Source organism: Chrysemys picta, chromosome 12, assembly GCF_011386835.1.
Source record: "Chrysemys picta bellii isolate R12L10 chromosome 12, ASM1138683v2, whole genome shotgun sequence".
Lineage (NCBI taxonomy): Eukaryota > Metazoa > Chordata > Testudines > Emydidae > Chrysemys > Chrysemys picta.
Genome location: NC_088802.1, coordinates 23607706 through 23623427, shown reverse-complemented (window position 1 = coordinate 23623427; position 15722 = coordinate 23607706). Strand labels below are relative to the sequence as shown.

Here is a 15722-nt window from a genome sequence, read left to right as displayed (position 1 = left end):
GAGCCAGGGATGCTGGCTGGGCAGCACGGGGTGTGGGCTGGGCCCTGGGAGACAGGCCATGGGCGGAGCAGGGGTGGGGGCAGGCAGGGCTAAGCAGGGCTCTGGAAATCTGTGGGGAGGATGTCTGTGTGTAGGGGGATGACGGGGGAGCCTGACTGTGGGATTGGCCTGAGCTGGGAATCTGGGCTGGGCAACAGTAACTGTCTCCACAGTAAGGCAACTAGGGCTTCCCATAGGGCTGTGCCAGGGAACAGAGGCTGCAGCTTCAAGCAACCATGCAGGGGGCTCCCCAGAACCACAGGTTCCCCCACAACCCTGGTCCAGTCCTCCAGACACTCCTCCCCCAATGCTCTTCTCTCCCATAATTCCCCTTATCCCGGTCACCACCTTGCCCCCACGTTCCCAATCGCCCCGCCTGGCTCCCCAGCTCCCCTCCACTCTGGGCTGCTGTGAGCGCGGAGCCGCGGAGCGTGCTCTTAGCTGGCTGCTCCAGGGACACTGTCCTGGCAGAGGGAACTGGGAGTCGCGGCTCCTGAAGGACGGGTTTGTGTTCCCAGCTTCTCACCGGCTCTTCCCTTTAGCAGCTGCCCGGTGCCCTCGTCTCCTGCTCCTCACCGGCCTGCTGGCCCTGTCAGCCCCAGTTCTCACCCTGGAAATATACAACCTGAACGTCTTAACGGGACCCACCCATGCAATCAGGAACTTCCACCCAAAGCATCTGAAGGCAGGTGTGTTGTCTTGTTGTCACATTCCCAGCTTTGCCCAGCTGGCAGAGCGTTTGTGGCTCCCAAGCGCTGTCTCTGTGTCTCACCCGACATTCATCCAGCAGGGATGGGGAGGAGCTTGTGGCTGTGGTCACCGTGTGATTGTGCTCAGTGGCCCCTTGGCCTGTGGTTTGCGGTCCGGCCCTGCCAGCATCTCTTGAAAACTTACAGGAGCCAAACCCCCTCCAGGCCAACCATCTTTGTGGGTGTTTGTCCCCGGGGGGGTGGGAGGGAGGACAGGCCAGGATCGCCAGGCCATGAGGCTGGGGTCAAGTCAGAACATTGGTTATATGCCCAGTGCTCGGCGCTCGGCTGACAGTCAGATCCAGGGTGTGCCCAGAACAGGGCGGCCCGGGTGGGCTCCATGTGGCCAGGAGAACACACACGCATGTGTCCCTGGCACTGGTCACACGGACGCTGAGCTCCCCCAGGATAACAAACCTGCGGGATTCCAACCCCATTAGACACTGTGGGACACAAGCAAATCCACAGCATGGACCCACCCAAAGCCGGAGGACAGATAATGATAACACAACTCAGACAGTAATAACAGCAACCCGTGACATCTTCCTACTGCAGCGTTACCCAGAGGCCCCAGTTGTCACGGAGGATGGGGGAGCCAGGGCCCTGCACCCCCCACTTCCTGCAATTCACTGGGACTCTCAGCCAGCCAGTAAAACAGACGGTTTATTAGACGACAGGATCACAGTCCAAAACAGAGCTTGTAGGTACAGAGAACAGGACCCCTCAGTCAGGTCCAACTTGGGGGTAGGGGGCCCAGACCCCGGTGCTGGGCCTCCCTCCGTTTCCCCAGCCAGCTCCAAACTGAAACCCTCCAGCCTTTGTCTCTTTCCTGGGCCAGGAGGTCACCTGATCTCTTTGTTCTCCAACACCTTCAGTTGGCACCTTGCAGGGGAGGGGCCCAGGCCATCAGTTGCCAGGAGACAGGGTGTCGGCCATTCTCTGTGGAGACCCCTGCACGGCCCTGCCCTCTCGGGCTCTGCAACAATCACACCATTATCCCATCACCTAGATACTTAAGAAATGCATAGGGGAAACTGAGGCACCCACATTATTCAGAGAAAGCATAAGACCATTCCCACTTCGTCACACCCAGTCTGGAGGCAGGGTGCCTAGGACTGGACACTGCACCCCCAGGGACAAGAGGACAGGCCCTGTGGCAAGGAACTCACGCTCTAGGGTCACAACACCCCACACCGGGCAGATGAAGCAGGTAAAAGGGGCGGGGTCGGGATGGGGTGCAGGAAAAGGTTAAGGGAGCTCATTTAGCGCAGGAGGCTGGAGGTTTAGCTCACTCACAAATCAGGGCCTTCGACACAGGGTTGGCAGGTGTCGGGTTTTCGACCAGAACGCCTGCTCGAAAAGGGACCCTGGCAGCTCTGGTCAGCACCGCCCACCGGGCCATTAAAAGTCTGGCCGGTTGGTGGCGCAGCGGGGCTAAGGCAGGCTCCCTTCCTGACCTGGCTCTGTGGGGTTCCCGGAAGTGGCCGGCACGTCCCTGCAGCCCCTAGGCGCAGGGGCGATCAGGAAGCTCCACGCGATGGCCTCATCCCGAGTGCCGGCTCTGCAGCTCCCATTGGCCGGGAACCATGGCCAATGGGAGCTGCAGGGCCTGTGGGCGCAGGCAGCACACAATGCTGCCTGGCCATGCCTCCTCCTAGGGGCTGCAGGGACGTGCTGGCCGCTTCTGGGAGCCCTGCGGAGCCAGGGCAGGCAGGGAGCCTGCATTAGCACCGGTGTGCCGTTGACCAGGAGCCGGCTGAGGTAAGCGCCGCCTGACCGGAGCTCGCACCGAGAAACCCTGCCCCAGGTCGGAACCCCCTCCCACACCCAAATTCCCTCCCAGACCTCACACCCGGCACCCCAACCCCCTGCCCCAGGTCGGAACCCCCACCTGTACCCTAATCCCTCCCAGACCCCACACCCCCACTCGCACCCCAATCCCCTACCCCAGCCCTGAGCCCCCTCCCGCACCCAAACTCCCTCCGAGAGTCCGCACTCCAACCCTCTGCCCCAGCCCGGATCCCCCTCTGGCACCCCAAACCCCTAATCTCCAGCCCAATCCCAGAGCCCGCATCCCCACCGGAGCCCTCACCCCTCCCTGCACTCCAACCCCCAGCTCCAGCCCAGTGAAAGTGAGTGAGGGTGTGAGAGCGAGCGATTGAGGGAGGTGGGCTGGGCTGGAGTGAGTAGGGGTGGGGCCTTGGGGAAGGGCATGAAAGGGGTTGGGTCAAGGGCGTTTGGTTTTGTGCAAGTAGAAAGTTGACAACCCTACTTAAGGACCTTGGAAAAGCAGCCTCCTTAGCACCGCTCCTGATACCAGGGGCCAAGGCGCCCCCGGACATGAGAACCACAATAGGCCAGAGCAAAACGCTGCGTTAGAAATCGGAGCTCAGGCTGCCAAGCGAACGATAGCTGACAGACAGGAGATGCGGGAATTAAGGTTGTGCCTTCAGCCAGCAACTGGTGTTCATCCGTTTGCACCACACACACACCTGTAGCCAGGGCCACTATTTCCTTGTCTGTCTGCCTGTTTAGCGTCTCTCGGTCCTTACTGTGCCCATCACCGTGGTGTCTGAGTGGCAAACCAAGGGTTTGACGTATGCATATGAAACTGCCTGACTGGAAGGACGTGGTTTGGTGTGGATCCGTGACTGCTGGGGCGATTGGTGGCAGAAGGCTCTGAGGGCCTGGCTCATTCCGACCTGGCTCATTCCAATGGCTTCTACATCTGACAGCAGCCCAGTCTCCTGCCTGGGTCCGACGCAAACCAGGAAGTACAGGACCACGGTTAATAAGAACAACTCAAAAGATCATTTTCGCTGAGCCCAGCCCTGCACAGATTTCCAGCTTAGGTTTGCATTTTCAGCAAAAGTTCTTGTTGATTATTTTCTCCCAACCCCTTTGTGCCTCCATAGTAGCCAGCCACCCAGTCAGTCCCATCCTGGGGTGCTCCAGGGACAGCGTGTGTGCATGTATGTGTACGTCTGTATATATATGTATGTGTACATGTGCGTATGTATGTGTGTACGTGTATGTGCACATGAGTGTGTGCACATGTGAGTATGCGTGTGTATGTGTACATGTATGTGCACATGAGTGTGTGCACATGTGAGTGTGCATGTGTATGTGTGTACATATACCCCAGTCAGATGTATACATCTGGATTTCCTTTGAAAGAATTTTCAAATTGAGCTGATCAAGTGCAATGGCAAAGCACCCAATTCCTCTGCCCCCCACTGCCTTCGCTGCTTTAACGTACAACCTGCTCCGCTGACACCTCTGACTCCTGAAAGCCCTAACGCTCCAGGGGAGCAGGCCGTGCCCTGCCCTGCCCTGGCTTCCCCGGGTGTTACCTCGGAGGAAATCGTTCCAGATTCCAATGGGTGGCAGGTCCAGGGAAGAGCCTTATCTGGGGGGAGGCTGTACCAGACCCGCCCGACCCAGGCAGGCTCCCAGTACTCTCTGCTCGCGGCTGATAAGGCTCCTTAGCAGTTTCTCTCCAAACAAATTCCAGTTCAAGACACCTGAGAGCTCCACAGCAGGGCAGCATCCCCAGAGCGCAGCAGGGCGGGGTTAGGGGGAGCAGTCGGTAGCAGCACCTGCCCCTCGTACAGCAGGAGCGAGAAGTGCCAGCCTCTCTGGACAGAGCAGCAGCGTTCAGCCTGGGCCAGACGTGCTGCGGTGATGGGTAAGAGCGGGCTCGGAGAGCCAGAGGGTCTGTGGGGCAGCGCTGGGCCCTTCTGCTCCGCACTAGGGCCGGCTGGGCGTGTTCAGCTGGGATTGGAACCCACCAGCACTTGTGGGTGCGAATGTGGGGCTGGAACGCAACGTGGGGCGCTCCCACCTCGCCCGGGGGCAACTGGGGGGAAGGGCAGAGAGACACCTGGGCTGAGACTCAGAGGAGCAGAGACCCCAGCTCCAGGGAGACAGTCACCCCGGCCCAGCTCGGTTAAATTGCCCAGCTGTGTGACAGCCCCCCCATCCCCGAGGGTTCCCCCCCCCGGTATGTCACAGCAGGGTAATGTGCGTACTGAACGGCAGGGGTTGCCAGAGACTGGCTGGGAGAGGCCTTTGGGGATGGAGGAAGCAGCACTAAGGTACATGCCAACCTCCCTACAGAGGAGGGGCCGTGCCCCGCAGGTGTGGGGCAGGGAGCTGGGACACTGCGCAGTGGGTCATTGTCTGGCCCAGGCCCTTCCTAGCCGGAGGCCGAGGCCGAGGCATTTCCTTCAGGTCACCTTCCGCTGCAGCTTGGCCACGGGCCCCCATAGCCACTAGCCCAGCCAGGGATCCCAAGTGGGGATTGTCACGGCTGGCTCCTCCCTGCTGCCAGCAGCTCTTCACTGCCAGGGAATGCCTGAAATCCTGTGTGCCCCTCCCCCACCCACCTCCTGGGACTGTGAGTGCCCCCCCCACAGCACCCCCCCCCCAGCTCTGAGTGCCCCTGGCCAGTCCCTCCCCTCAGCCCCCCCCCCCCCACTTCCTGGGGTTCTGAGTGTCCTCAGCCTGTCCCCCTCCCACACCCCGGGGCTGAGTGACCTTGGCCAACCCCCGTCCCTTCAGGAGGAACTCCCAGTACCCACCCAGCCCCCACACCTCAGGGTTCCCCTCCCTGCAGCTCTGTGGCCATCCCCCCACCAGGGCCGGCTTTAGGCCAATTCAACCAATTCCCCTGAATCGGGCCCCGGTACGGTGTACCGGCAAGAGCCGGTGTGCTGTACCAGGGTGGCCCGGCTTCCCCAGGGGGCAATTTAAAGGACCTAGGGCTCCCAGCAGGGGCCGGAGCCCCAGGCCCTTTAAATTGCCACCAGACCCCCACTGCTGGAGCCCTGGGGTAGGGCTGCGGGGCTCTGGGGGCTATTTAAAAAGTCCGGGGCTCCCGTTGCCTCTACCGCCCCGGACCTTTAAATAGCCACTGGAGCCCCGCTGCTTCCCCAGGGCTCCCGCGGCTGGGATAGCGGGGGACTCGGGGGCTATTTAAAGGGCCGGGGCTCCAGCTGCCTCTGCTGCACCCCGTCCCAGCACCAGCCCCGCACCCCCTGCCCTGCCCGCAGCCAGCCCCGTCTCCAGGCAGCCCTGCACCCCCTGTCCGCAGCCAGCCCCTGCTGCACCCCTGCCCTACCTCCAGCCCCGCCCCCCCCTGTTCTGCCCGCACCAGCCCCGCCCCCCTGCCCACAGCCAGCCTCTGCCGCACCCCCTGCCCTGTCTCCAGGCAACCCCTGCCGCACACCCCTGCGGCCCTGCGCAAAGCCAGCCAGCCCCACACACCCCTGTCTCCAGCCAGCCCCGCACCCCTTGCCCTGCCTGCAGCCAGACCCTACCTCCAGTGAGCCCCTGCCCTGCCTCCAGCCAGCCCCATGTCCACTGGTGCCCTGCAGTTCCCAGGGCAGTAACCCTGCACACCTGCTTCAATGAGGGGGGCAGGGAGCAGCTGGGACCCCCACATGTGCACACCACTAGGGTGACCAGACAGCAAGTGTCAAAAATCGGGACAGGGGGTGGGGGATAATAGGATCCTATAAGAAAAAGACCCCAAAATCGGGACTGTCCCTATAAAATCAGGACATCTGGTCACCCTAGCACACCCCCAGGGAATGGTGGGGACCCACACACGTGAAACAGAGCTCATTAATAACCGATCAACAGCATATATGATGCAATGTACATAATATATAATTTTATTATTTATATAGTTATGGAAAGGAAGTAATACATGGAAGAAATGAAAGGCTTTTTTTTACATTATTTTTTTTTTGTTAGTCATCCCTGCCGGGGCCCCGCCAAAAATGTTCGAATTGGGCCCGGCCCTTCCTAAAGCCGGCCCTGCTGGAGAGAACAGGAGGATTCAGTGAGCAGGGGCTGCCGATCTGTCCCATTCACCAGGGCTGCCATCCTGCGGCTTCAGCATTAGTGGCTGGGGTGACTTGGGGAAAGGTCTCAACCTCTCCACATCCCACTTCACTGCTGCCAGAATCCCTCCTGCCCCCCCCCCCCCGCTACAGTCCCCTCCCTACCCAACCTGGGTGGGGCTGGAGGAGAGGGGTCTGAGAACTTGAGCTGTGGATTGGAGGTGGAACAGCTGTCAGGGGTACTGAGAGGGAGGTGGCAGGAGCTCCCCATACAAGGACGGGGGTTGCCACTGGAGGTCACTAGGAAGGACAACAAGACTCCATCCTGGGGGTCAGGAGGGGGAATCCATCCCTCAGAGGTGGGCAGGGGCTGGGTGGAAATGCTGCTGGTTCCAGGGGCCATTAATCCCCCCTGATTCCTCGGAGGCGTCTGAGTCTCAGACAGGTTCTCGTTCCCTTGCAGCAGGAGGACGTCACGGCCAATGTGATGCGCCAGCTCCGTATCATGCGGCACTTGCGCCAGGTGCCCGAGGCGCTGCAGGGCCTGTGCCTCTGAGGCCACCAGCAACTCCCGCTCCCTGCTGCAGGTACTGCTCTGGCTCTCTGTAAATGGGGAGCTAGTGGAAGGGGAAATGGAGCCCCCTGGCACTCACAGAAAGCTGATTACAGAATGAGCCCGAACTGAGAGGCACCATATCCGCCCCCCTAAAGAGCCAGACTTCAGTGGTGATACACCCCAGCTGGGGTAGCAACAGGATTGAGAACGAGGTAGGAAGTTCAGAGCAGCAAGGAAAGCCTGGAGGGGAACTTGAGAAGAGAGGTTGGAAAAGTGCAGCAAAGAGAAAGGTGCAGACCTAGCTGTTGGGTCCAGGGCTATGCCCATGGACAAAAAGAGCAGAGAAGGAGAGCATGCCTGGGCTGTGCTGAGAAGGTTAGCCCAGGGAGAAGGGCATGAGAAAGTGTACAAGCGGGGCCTAATTCCAAGATGGGAGCAAGAATTTTTTCTTTTTGGGGCAGAGAAGCAGGCAATATCAAAAGACACGGCCTGCTTAGGAAATTGCTGAGTGGCTGAACGAGGGGCCAGGGCCCTAAGAAGTTAGAAAGAAAGGAGGTGTCCTCTGACACAAACCCCCATGAGGCAGGCAAGGTGGAGGTGGCTGGGGTGGCCATGGACCTTGCAGACCCTCCACCAACACACCCTGTCGGGTGCTGCAGGGAGATGAAGGACGAAATGATTGGCCCAGAGATGAAGCAGACTGGAGGAGGGACAAACACAAGGGTGGAGCAGTCCATGATGGGTTCTCAGACCCTGACCAAAAAGGTTTTGGCATATGCAGCGGCAGTAGCAAAAAGGCAACAGAAGACGCTAAAGGCTTCAGAAGAGGCTCTGCAAGCAGCTGTTCACGAGACTGAGTGGCTGCAGGAAGAGCGTCGGGATACTGCAGAAGAGAAGGTTTGCCCCCGAGCGAGCTGGCAGTGGAGCTGCAGACACTGGGCACAGGCTGTACAAGCGCGCAGCCGGTGACAGCGATGAGATGACGAGGGATGAAGCTTGGAGAAGAAGAGATCTTGCCCCCGTGTGGGCCAGGTTCTAAGGAAGAGGGTATATAACAGGGAGCTTGGCCTGTGGGCTATAAAGCCTGGAGCTAGGCCAAATGGATTACAGAGTGAGCTCCAGCTGAGGGGAAACCAGGGGAAACCGCTACAAAGGTACAGGAGCAGGCCTAGCTGTTCGGTACAGGGCCTTGGGGCAGAACCTAGAATCCAACTGTCTGTACTCGGCTAGCTTGATTATCACTTCAAAAGTTTTTTTTTCTCTTAATTAATTGGCCTCTCAGAGTTGGTAAGACAACTCCCACCTGTTTATGCTCTCTGTATGTGTGTATATATATCTCCTCAATATATGTTCCATTCTATATGCATCGGAAGAAGTGGGCTGTAGTCCACGAAAGCTTATGCTCTAATAAATTTGTTAGTCTCTAAGGTGCCACAAGTACTCCTGTTCTTCTTTTTGCGGATACAGACTAACACGGCTGTTACTCTGAAACTCAGAAATGAGTAGACTTTATGGGCAGAAGAGACAGTTAGAGCATCTAATCTGACCCCCTGCATATCACAGGCCTTTCTACACCATATGGGGCAGGCAGAGCTCTGCCTGGGTGCAGGGGGAATGGGATGGGGGTAGATCAAGGAAAGGGGGGAGGGGAATGGGTGTGAGGGAAAGAGCTCCTGTCCCAGATGAAGGAATTTGGGGGCAGAGGAAAGGACCCTGCTCCACACAGAGGGGAGAGGGTTTCTGTGAGTGCCAGGGGGCTCCATTTCCCCTTCCACTAGCTCCCCATTTACAGAGAGCCAGAGCAGTACCTGCAGCAGGGAGCGGGAGTTGCTGGTGGCCTCAGAGGCACAGGCCCTGCAGCGCCTCGGGCACCTGGCGCAAGTGCCGCATGATACGGAGCTAGCGCATCACATTGGCCGTGACGTCCTCCTGCTGCAAGGGAACGAGAACCTGTCTGAGACTCAGACGCCTCCGAGGAATCAGGGGGGATTAACAGCCCCTGGAACCAGCAGCATTTCCACCCAGCCCCTGCCCACCTCTGAGGGATGGATTCCCCTCCTGACCCCCAGGATGGAGTCTTGTTGTCCTTCCTAGTGACCTCCAGTGGCAACCCCCCTCCTTGTACGGGGAGCTCCTGCCACATCCCCCTCAGTGCCCCTGACAGCTGTTCCACCTCCAATCCACAGCTCAAGTTCTCAGAACCCTCTCCTCCAGCCCCACCCAGGTTGGGTAGGGAGGGGACTGTAGCGGGGGGGGGGGGCAGGAGGGATACTGGCAGCAGTGAAGTGGGATGTGGGGAGGTTGAGACCTTTCCCCAAGTCACCCCCATCCCATTTCCCTTTCCCCAGCCACTAATGCGGAAGCCGCAGGATGGCAGCCCTGGTGAATGGGACGGATCGGCAGCCCCTGCTGATTAGGGTTACCATACGTCCGGTTTTTCCCGGACATGTCCTGCTTTTCGGCAATCAAACCCCCGTCCGGGGGGAATTGCCGAAAAGCCAAACATGTCCGGGAAAATGCCGGCCGGGCACTTCCCCTCCCGCAGCTGCTCTGCTCCGCTCCTCCCCTCTCAGACTTTAAGAGCCGAGCTGCCCGAGCCAGCGCTACTGGCTTCGGGCAGCCCCCCCTGCCTCCGGACCCCGAGCCACGGGCCAGGCACTTCTCCTCCCCGGCTCCAGCTGAGCTGCTCCACTCCTCCCCTCTCAGACTTTAAGATTCCAGCTGCGCTGGGGAAGCGCCGGCCGGGGGCTCAGGGTCTGGGGGCTGCCCGGCAAACCGTGAAGCCGGTAGCGCTGGGGCAGCCCTTTCCCCATAGCTGGGAGTGGGAGGGAGGAGGGGGCGGAGTTAGGGTGGGGAAGGAGCAGAGTTGGGGCGGGACTAAGGGCTGGGAAATGGGCGGGGCCAGGGCCCGTGGAGGTTCCTCTTTTTTATTTATTAGACATGGTAACCCTACTGCTGACTGAATCCTCCTGTTCTCTCCAGAACGGGTCCAGCCTTGCCAGCAGCAGGACAAGCGTCCCCTGTCCATGTGCCTCAGCCCTGCCTGGTCAGACGCCATCACCCATCAGTCCTTGTCCTCCCAGGCTGCCAGTGATGGGAGCAACTCTGGGTGGTGGCTCGGGTGACACAGACACCAGACCACTAGGAATTGGGTGCGGCCCTGTGGGACAGGAGAGTCTCGCAGAGGGCACTTGGGGGACTCTCCTGCCCTTCCCAAGAGCGATAGCACCCTGTCCTAAGAACATAAGTCTGGGATGAGGCAAAGCTTGTCGTTAATTAGCCTGGCTAAAGAGTTGGGTGGAGCTGCTCCATGGACAAGCTGGCTCGCTCCTGCTCATGGAGGTGAATTCATCTCCCTTCCCAGGAGCACCTGCTCTCCCTTTCATTCCCCACCAGGCTCCTTGTGCCAGGCCAGCGAATGGCCACAGGATGGGAATGAGGCCTGGGGCCCGCCCCAATCTCCTGAGTCTAATGCAGCTGCTCACCTTGTCCCCCATCAGCTGCTGGGTTTCCCCCAGGAGGGAGTAGGTGACAGGGAGAGAGACACATACACACATTTGTCCTTTTGGTTGCAGGGCTTCTGTCCTTCCAATCCCATTGGTGGCTGCACAGTGGGAAGAGTCCTCGCTGCGTGCCCGGCCCAACAGAATTGCAGGGCGTGGTGTGGAACACAGAAAGAGATAGAGAGACTCATCCTCCAGCCGGGGTCAGTCTGAGAGAAATTGGCTGGGGTCCCAGTCTCACTCTTCTAGCGGGTGCCATTTCCCAGCTGGGTTCCTTACCCATCTGGTGCAGCAGCAGCTGGTAGAGCCGGTAAACCACCTCCCTGGCCTGCCGGCTGATGTCCTTGGCTGGGTCACTGACGGACAGAGCTAGCTGTGCCATGTGGTGACCCATCCTGGGGAATTCCGCTGAGTTCTAATGGACGGGAGAGGGAGAGGGGACTCCATCAGCATTTTCCTGTCAGCTCCCAGTCCCCCCCGGGCCAGGACTCTCCTTCCCCTCAGCCCCTCTGCAGGAGATGCTAGAGGATAGGAGCTAGAGCCAGACCCTTAATTTCCTCTGCCCCCAGGGAAGCCTGGAGCACAGGGCTGTGGGCAGGGCCCTCCATGAGGACTTGCTTTCCGCTGCTCCAGGATGACAGGGAGGCATGAACCTGGAGCACAGCCCCCTTAAAAGCCCAGAGTCACCACTTAACTAGAACAAGAAGAACTTGACTCAAGCCAGGCTCACTCTCTGCTCTGCCTCTGCCTCCCCAAGAGGAACACTCCTAACCCACAGCCCCTGCAGCAGCAGATCCTACAGTCCGTCGGAGCCAGCCCACCTACCCCTGGAGTCAGGAAGCTGGGGTCAGAGGTCACTTACGTCAAACTCAGGGAGGGTGATGGTGGATCTGAGCAGGGCCATGCTGCTCTTAACGGCCCTGGCTCTCTCTCGTGGCCCTCTGGACACGATCCAGTAGTTAATGTGCTGTGGGGATAGGAGGCATTGCACTGACTGCCCTGACCAAGGATGCCCACTGGGGGCCCAGCTAGGAGGACGGACTGGAAAATGGATCTAAGAGTGAAGGTAAAATTGCCCCCATCCCTCTCATCGGGCTCACCTCCAAGATGTACTGGAGCCTGTCGGTGTCTGGGGACTCTGCCAGCAGGTTCCCCAGCATGGCGTCCAGGAGGTCTGGCAAGACCCTAGGCAGATCCTGAAAGCAAGGGAGAGCCATGGGTCAGAGTTAGGGAAACTGGGGCTACATCTGCCACAGGATGGGAAGTGGGGTCTCTGGGAAGCACTGGTGAGACCCCAAACACATATCCTGGCCTCTCTCATTCACATCCCACTGCAGGCAATTAGCAAGGATTCATGGCAGGATGACAGCTGGCTCATCTATCCATGACTTTAGCATGATCTACCTGCACTTGGGCGGTGTCCTTCTCCATGCCCAGGGTGAAGACGGCGTGCAGGGCAGCTCGGAGGAGGTGGGTCTCCAGCTCTGGCTCCAGGGCAGGCGTCATGGTGCTGGCAAGAGAGAGGAGCCGGTATTAGACTGTGCAGTGCGGGGATGGGACTGGCACCAACACGCAGGTGAAACTGCAGTGAAATAGGCACAGGCTGGCAAGAAGGGAAACTGAGGCACCGAGCCAGGGAATGACAGGGCCAAAGTTTCTCAGACAGACAGTGGCAGGGCAGGAATAGCACCTGTTCCCTGGACCCTGCTGCCCCTCTGTATCTGATCCTGGGAGTGAGCCTCTTCCCAAAGCCAACTCCTTCAGGAGCCCATAGCAAAGAGACCCCCCCAGACTGTCCTGGACTCCCTGAGAGGTGCCTCCCCCGAACTGGAGCACCAAGGACCAAAGTGGCAGCATCTAGTGTCAGTGGGGTTCATGTGGCTCAGGCCAGACCCCTGGGCTGGGGACCCACCCCCATAGCACTGATCGAGGGCCTGGGCCCAGGGTGTTCACAGCCCCGCCCTCACTTCTCTCTGAGCGCAGCCTGACTCCTCACCTGGAACAAAGCTGCGGCGTCCATCGGTCTCGCTGCTGCCCGAGTCCCAGGCACTGCTGCTGTCCCATGGGGAGCGGGCCGAGCTGCTGGTGGTGGGACAGGGATCCTCCACCTCCTGCCCTGGGGAGGCTGGAAGGTCCTCACTGACGGGGCAGGGCGATGCCTCCTGCTGGGAATCAGGGCTGGGCTCCTGGGGCCGCTGCTGCCCACATAACATGCCCCAGAGTCACCCTGCCCGGCTCCCCTCCTGCGCTGGGTCCTGCCTGCCCAGCCGCATCCTGGCCCAGCTCCATTTCGACCTGGCCTCTCCCACCTCGGCACCTGTGCTGGGAGCGGGTTTTCTCCGCCAGAAGGCTGGGCACTTCCACCTCCTGGCCTGGCCGGGAGCTCCTTCCCCGCCAGTGGGGACGGAGGAGCCGCTCTGCTCCTGGGGAACATGGCAGCTGCTTCCCTCAGGCTCTGGGGCCACCTGCAGAGCCTTCTTCCTGAACATCCTCAGGAGCCTGGCCATCCTGGAACCGAGCGGGGAGCGGGCGTGAGTCTGGGGTCAAGGCAGCCTCTCACTAACCAGCCTGTTTGGTCCCTCCCCATCCCTGCCCCAGCCAGAGCAGCTCCTCCTCCCCCACAGGGGTGCACGTAATGCAATCTACACGCACTGGCAGGAGTTCATTGCATGATCTGCTTCCTGCTGTTTGGTTCTGGGCTGTTGGAGTATGGGCTTGCAACCATCTGTGCACACATATTATACTAATTGCATCTAGACCACATCTCCCTAGTTTGTTTGTGAGAATGTCCTTATTAACACCAAGATGGATGACATCTACTGTTTACCCACCTCCACTAGGCCCATAACCCTGCCAAAGAAGGAGCTAGGATTGGTTTGGAATGATTTGTTCTTGATAAGTCCATGCTCACTAGTCCTAAGAACCAAATTGTCCTGTAGGTGCTGACAAACTGATTGTTTAATAAGGAGTTCCAGTATCTTTCCAGGTATGTTAATGGATGGGAAGATGTTCTTTTTCAGGGATCTCTGACGAGAACTGGGGCACAGCACTTAGTTTGTTGAGGCCATAAAATGGAGACAGGCACCTCTTTTCTTCTCCCAGCACCCCAGATACCTAAAAGGGTGGGACTCACATCCCTCAATGGGCTTTAAAAAAGACAATGGTTACAATGTGGCTTCGACCATTTCTGGTTTCTGCAGACTAGATGTTTTAGCAAACTTTAGAATTCCTTGGTGCTCAACACCGTGAAACTCCCCTTTCTCCTTCACAAAGGGCTTTAACACCCCTTATCTCACCCAGGCTCTCGACTGCCCAAAGTTGGAGAATTGTCCCTGTTCCCACTGCAGAGCACCCCCCACGACACACACACAGAGTCCTCCTGGTGGTGGGAGGGGAACAGAGGAAAGGACAGAAGATGTAAGAGATGAAGAGAAAGGAGGGAGGGATGGAGGAAAAGGTAAAAGAAAAAGGACAAACCCTAATGTCCCCAGTGATTCTAAGGGACAAAATCCCAGGTGAGGAATAAAATTCGACCACCTTAAGCTAGTGTTTTCCATGCCTAGAATTCAGCTGGCGCCAGATGCAGCAGACTGAACAGGTTCCAAACCTCTCGGAGGCTCTTACCTTCTAAACAGGGACGTCTGTTTTCTAGTAAAATCAGGAAAAAGAAAAGAGAAAACTCAAAAGAGGTTCCTCCTGGCGCTCATGTACGTGAAACTAAATACTCTCTCAGTCCTCAGAGAGACTCGAGAAGGAGACTTGCTGAAGCAAAGCTACAGGGAACTCTGAGGTTTCCCTGGCCCTGCGCCCCTGTCCTGCTTGGCTGATGTCAGCATCTCTCTGTGAGGTCACCACCTCCCGAGCACCTTTGACCAATAGTCTGAGGTCCTGCAAAAGGCCTTTGTGATGTCACTGCCACACCCACCCCTCCCCTGCAGTGCTAATGTCCTGCCACAGGGCAGACACTTTGGAGGTTTGAGCTACACAAAGAGGAAACACTTAGATCTCAAAAATTAGATGAGATGTTTCAGTCTGAGCTAAGTAGTTGCTGCTCTTAACAATTGCAACATAATAAAAAATAAAATAGACTATTTCATCCATTCTATTATGTCATAATCTGATCTGAGTAAACACGATAGGACACCTCATCTTATGCACTGCTCCTAGTGACACTCTCCAATAGATCCCCATCCTCCACCCGCCAGGAGGTAGGTAGGGGCGGATTGTTATCCCTACTTGAAAGAGGGAGAAACTAAGGCTGAGAAAGGAGAATTGACTTGTCTTAGGTCACACAGCCACTCCGTGGCAGAGTTGGGAATAGGACCCAAGAGCCCTGATTTTCAAATAACCATCGGATCTTGAATTTCAGACATTGAATGACCTGAATAAAGTGCTCTCAAGTGAGTTGCAGACCAGCAAGAGTTCATAGTAATTATTCAGCAAGTATTTTAGGAGAACTGGAATGGTAGAGAAAATAATGAACTGCAGAGAAGCAGCAAAATTTGTCGAACATATGACTGGTTATGACTATTTACTTGGTCTTAAAAGAAAACAGCAGGGACCTGAGTCTCCTCCCTGTCAATAACCCCCTGCTCAGCCAATCAGGGTAGAGACCGAGGGGCGGGAGGATGAGGGTTCTCACCAGAGAGCCCAAAGGATGGCCCAGGTCACCGCTGGGGATCACTGTCTGAGCACTATTTCAGCCCCACATTTTTCGGTGGACCTCCCACAATGGGAGTTGTAGAGCACCCCCCACGACACACACACACCCCTCCTGGTGGTGGGAGGGGAACAGAGGAAAGGACAAAAGAAGTAAGAGATGAAGAGAAAGGAGGGAGGGATGGAGGAAAAGGTAAAAGAAAAAGGACAAACCCTAATGTCCCCAGTGATTCTAAGGGACAAAATCCCAGGTGGGGAATAAAATTTGGCCACGTTAAGCTAGTGTTTTCCATGCCTAAAATTCAGCTGGTGCCAGATGCAGCAGACTGAACAGGTTCCAAACCTCTCGGAGGCTCTTACCTTCTAA

The 15722-nt window shown here is 57.9% G+C and overlaps 1 protein-coding gene across 3 annotated transcripts in view; it reads right to left on the bottom strand.

Annotated features, from left to right (window-relative positions):
- Positions 1–12632, bottom strand: part of LOC135974464 (maestro heat-like repeat-containing protein family member 1) — a 936803-nt gene extending 924171 nt beyond the window's left edge. The window contains exons 1-3 of one of the 3 annotated variants that reach the window (XM_065562657.1): positions 12101–12632; positions 11797–11892; positions 10107–11111 (exon numbers count right to left, since the gene is read on the bottom strand). In XM_065562657.1, the coding sequence (XP_065418729.1) occupies positions 10884–11111; positions 11797–11892; positions 12101–12202 (426 nt within the window). In that variant the 5' untranslated portion in view covers positions 12203–12632 and the 3' untranslated portion in view covers positions 10107–10883. Of the gene's footprint in view, positions 1–10106; positions 11112–11527; positions 11664–11796; positions 11893–12100 lie in introns of those variants that run through there. The other 2 variants (XM_065562658.1, XM_065562659.1) reach the window with 2 other exon arrangements.
- Positions 12633–15722: the final 3090 nt, after the last annotated feature.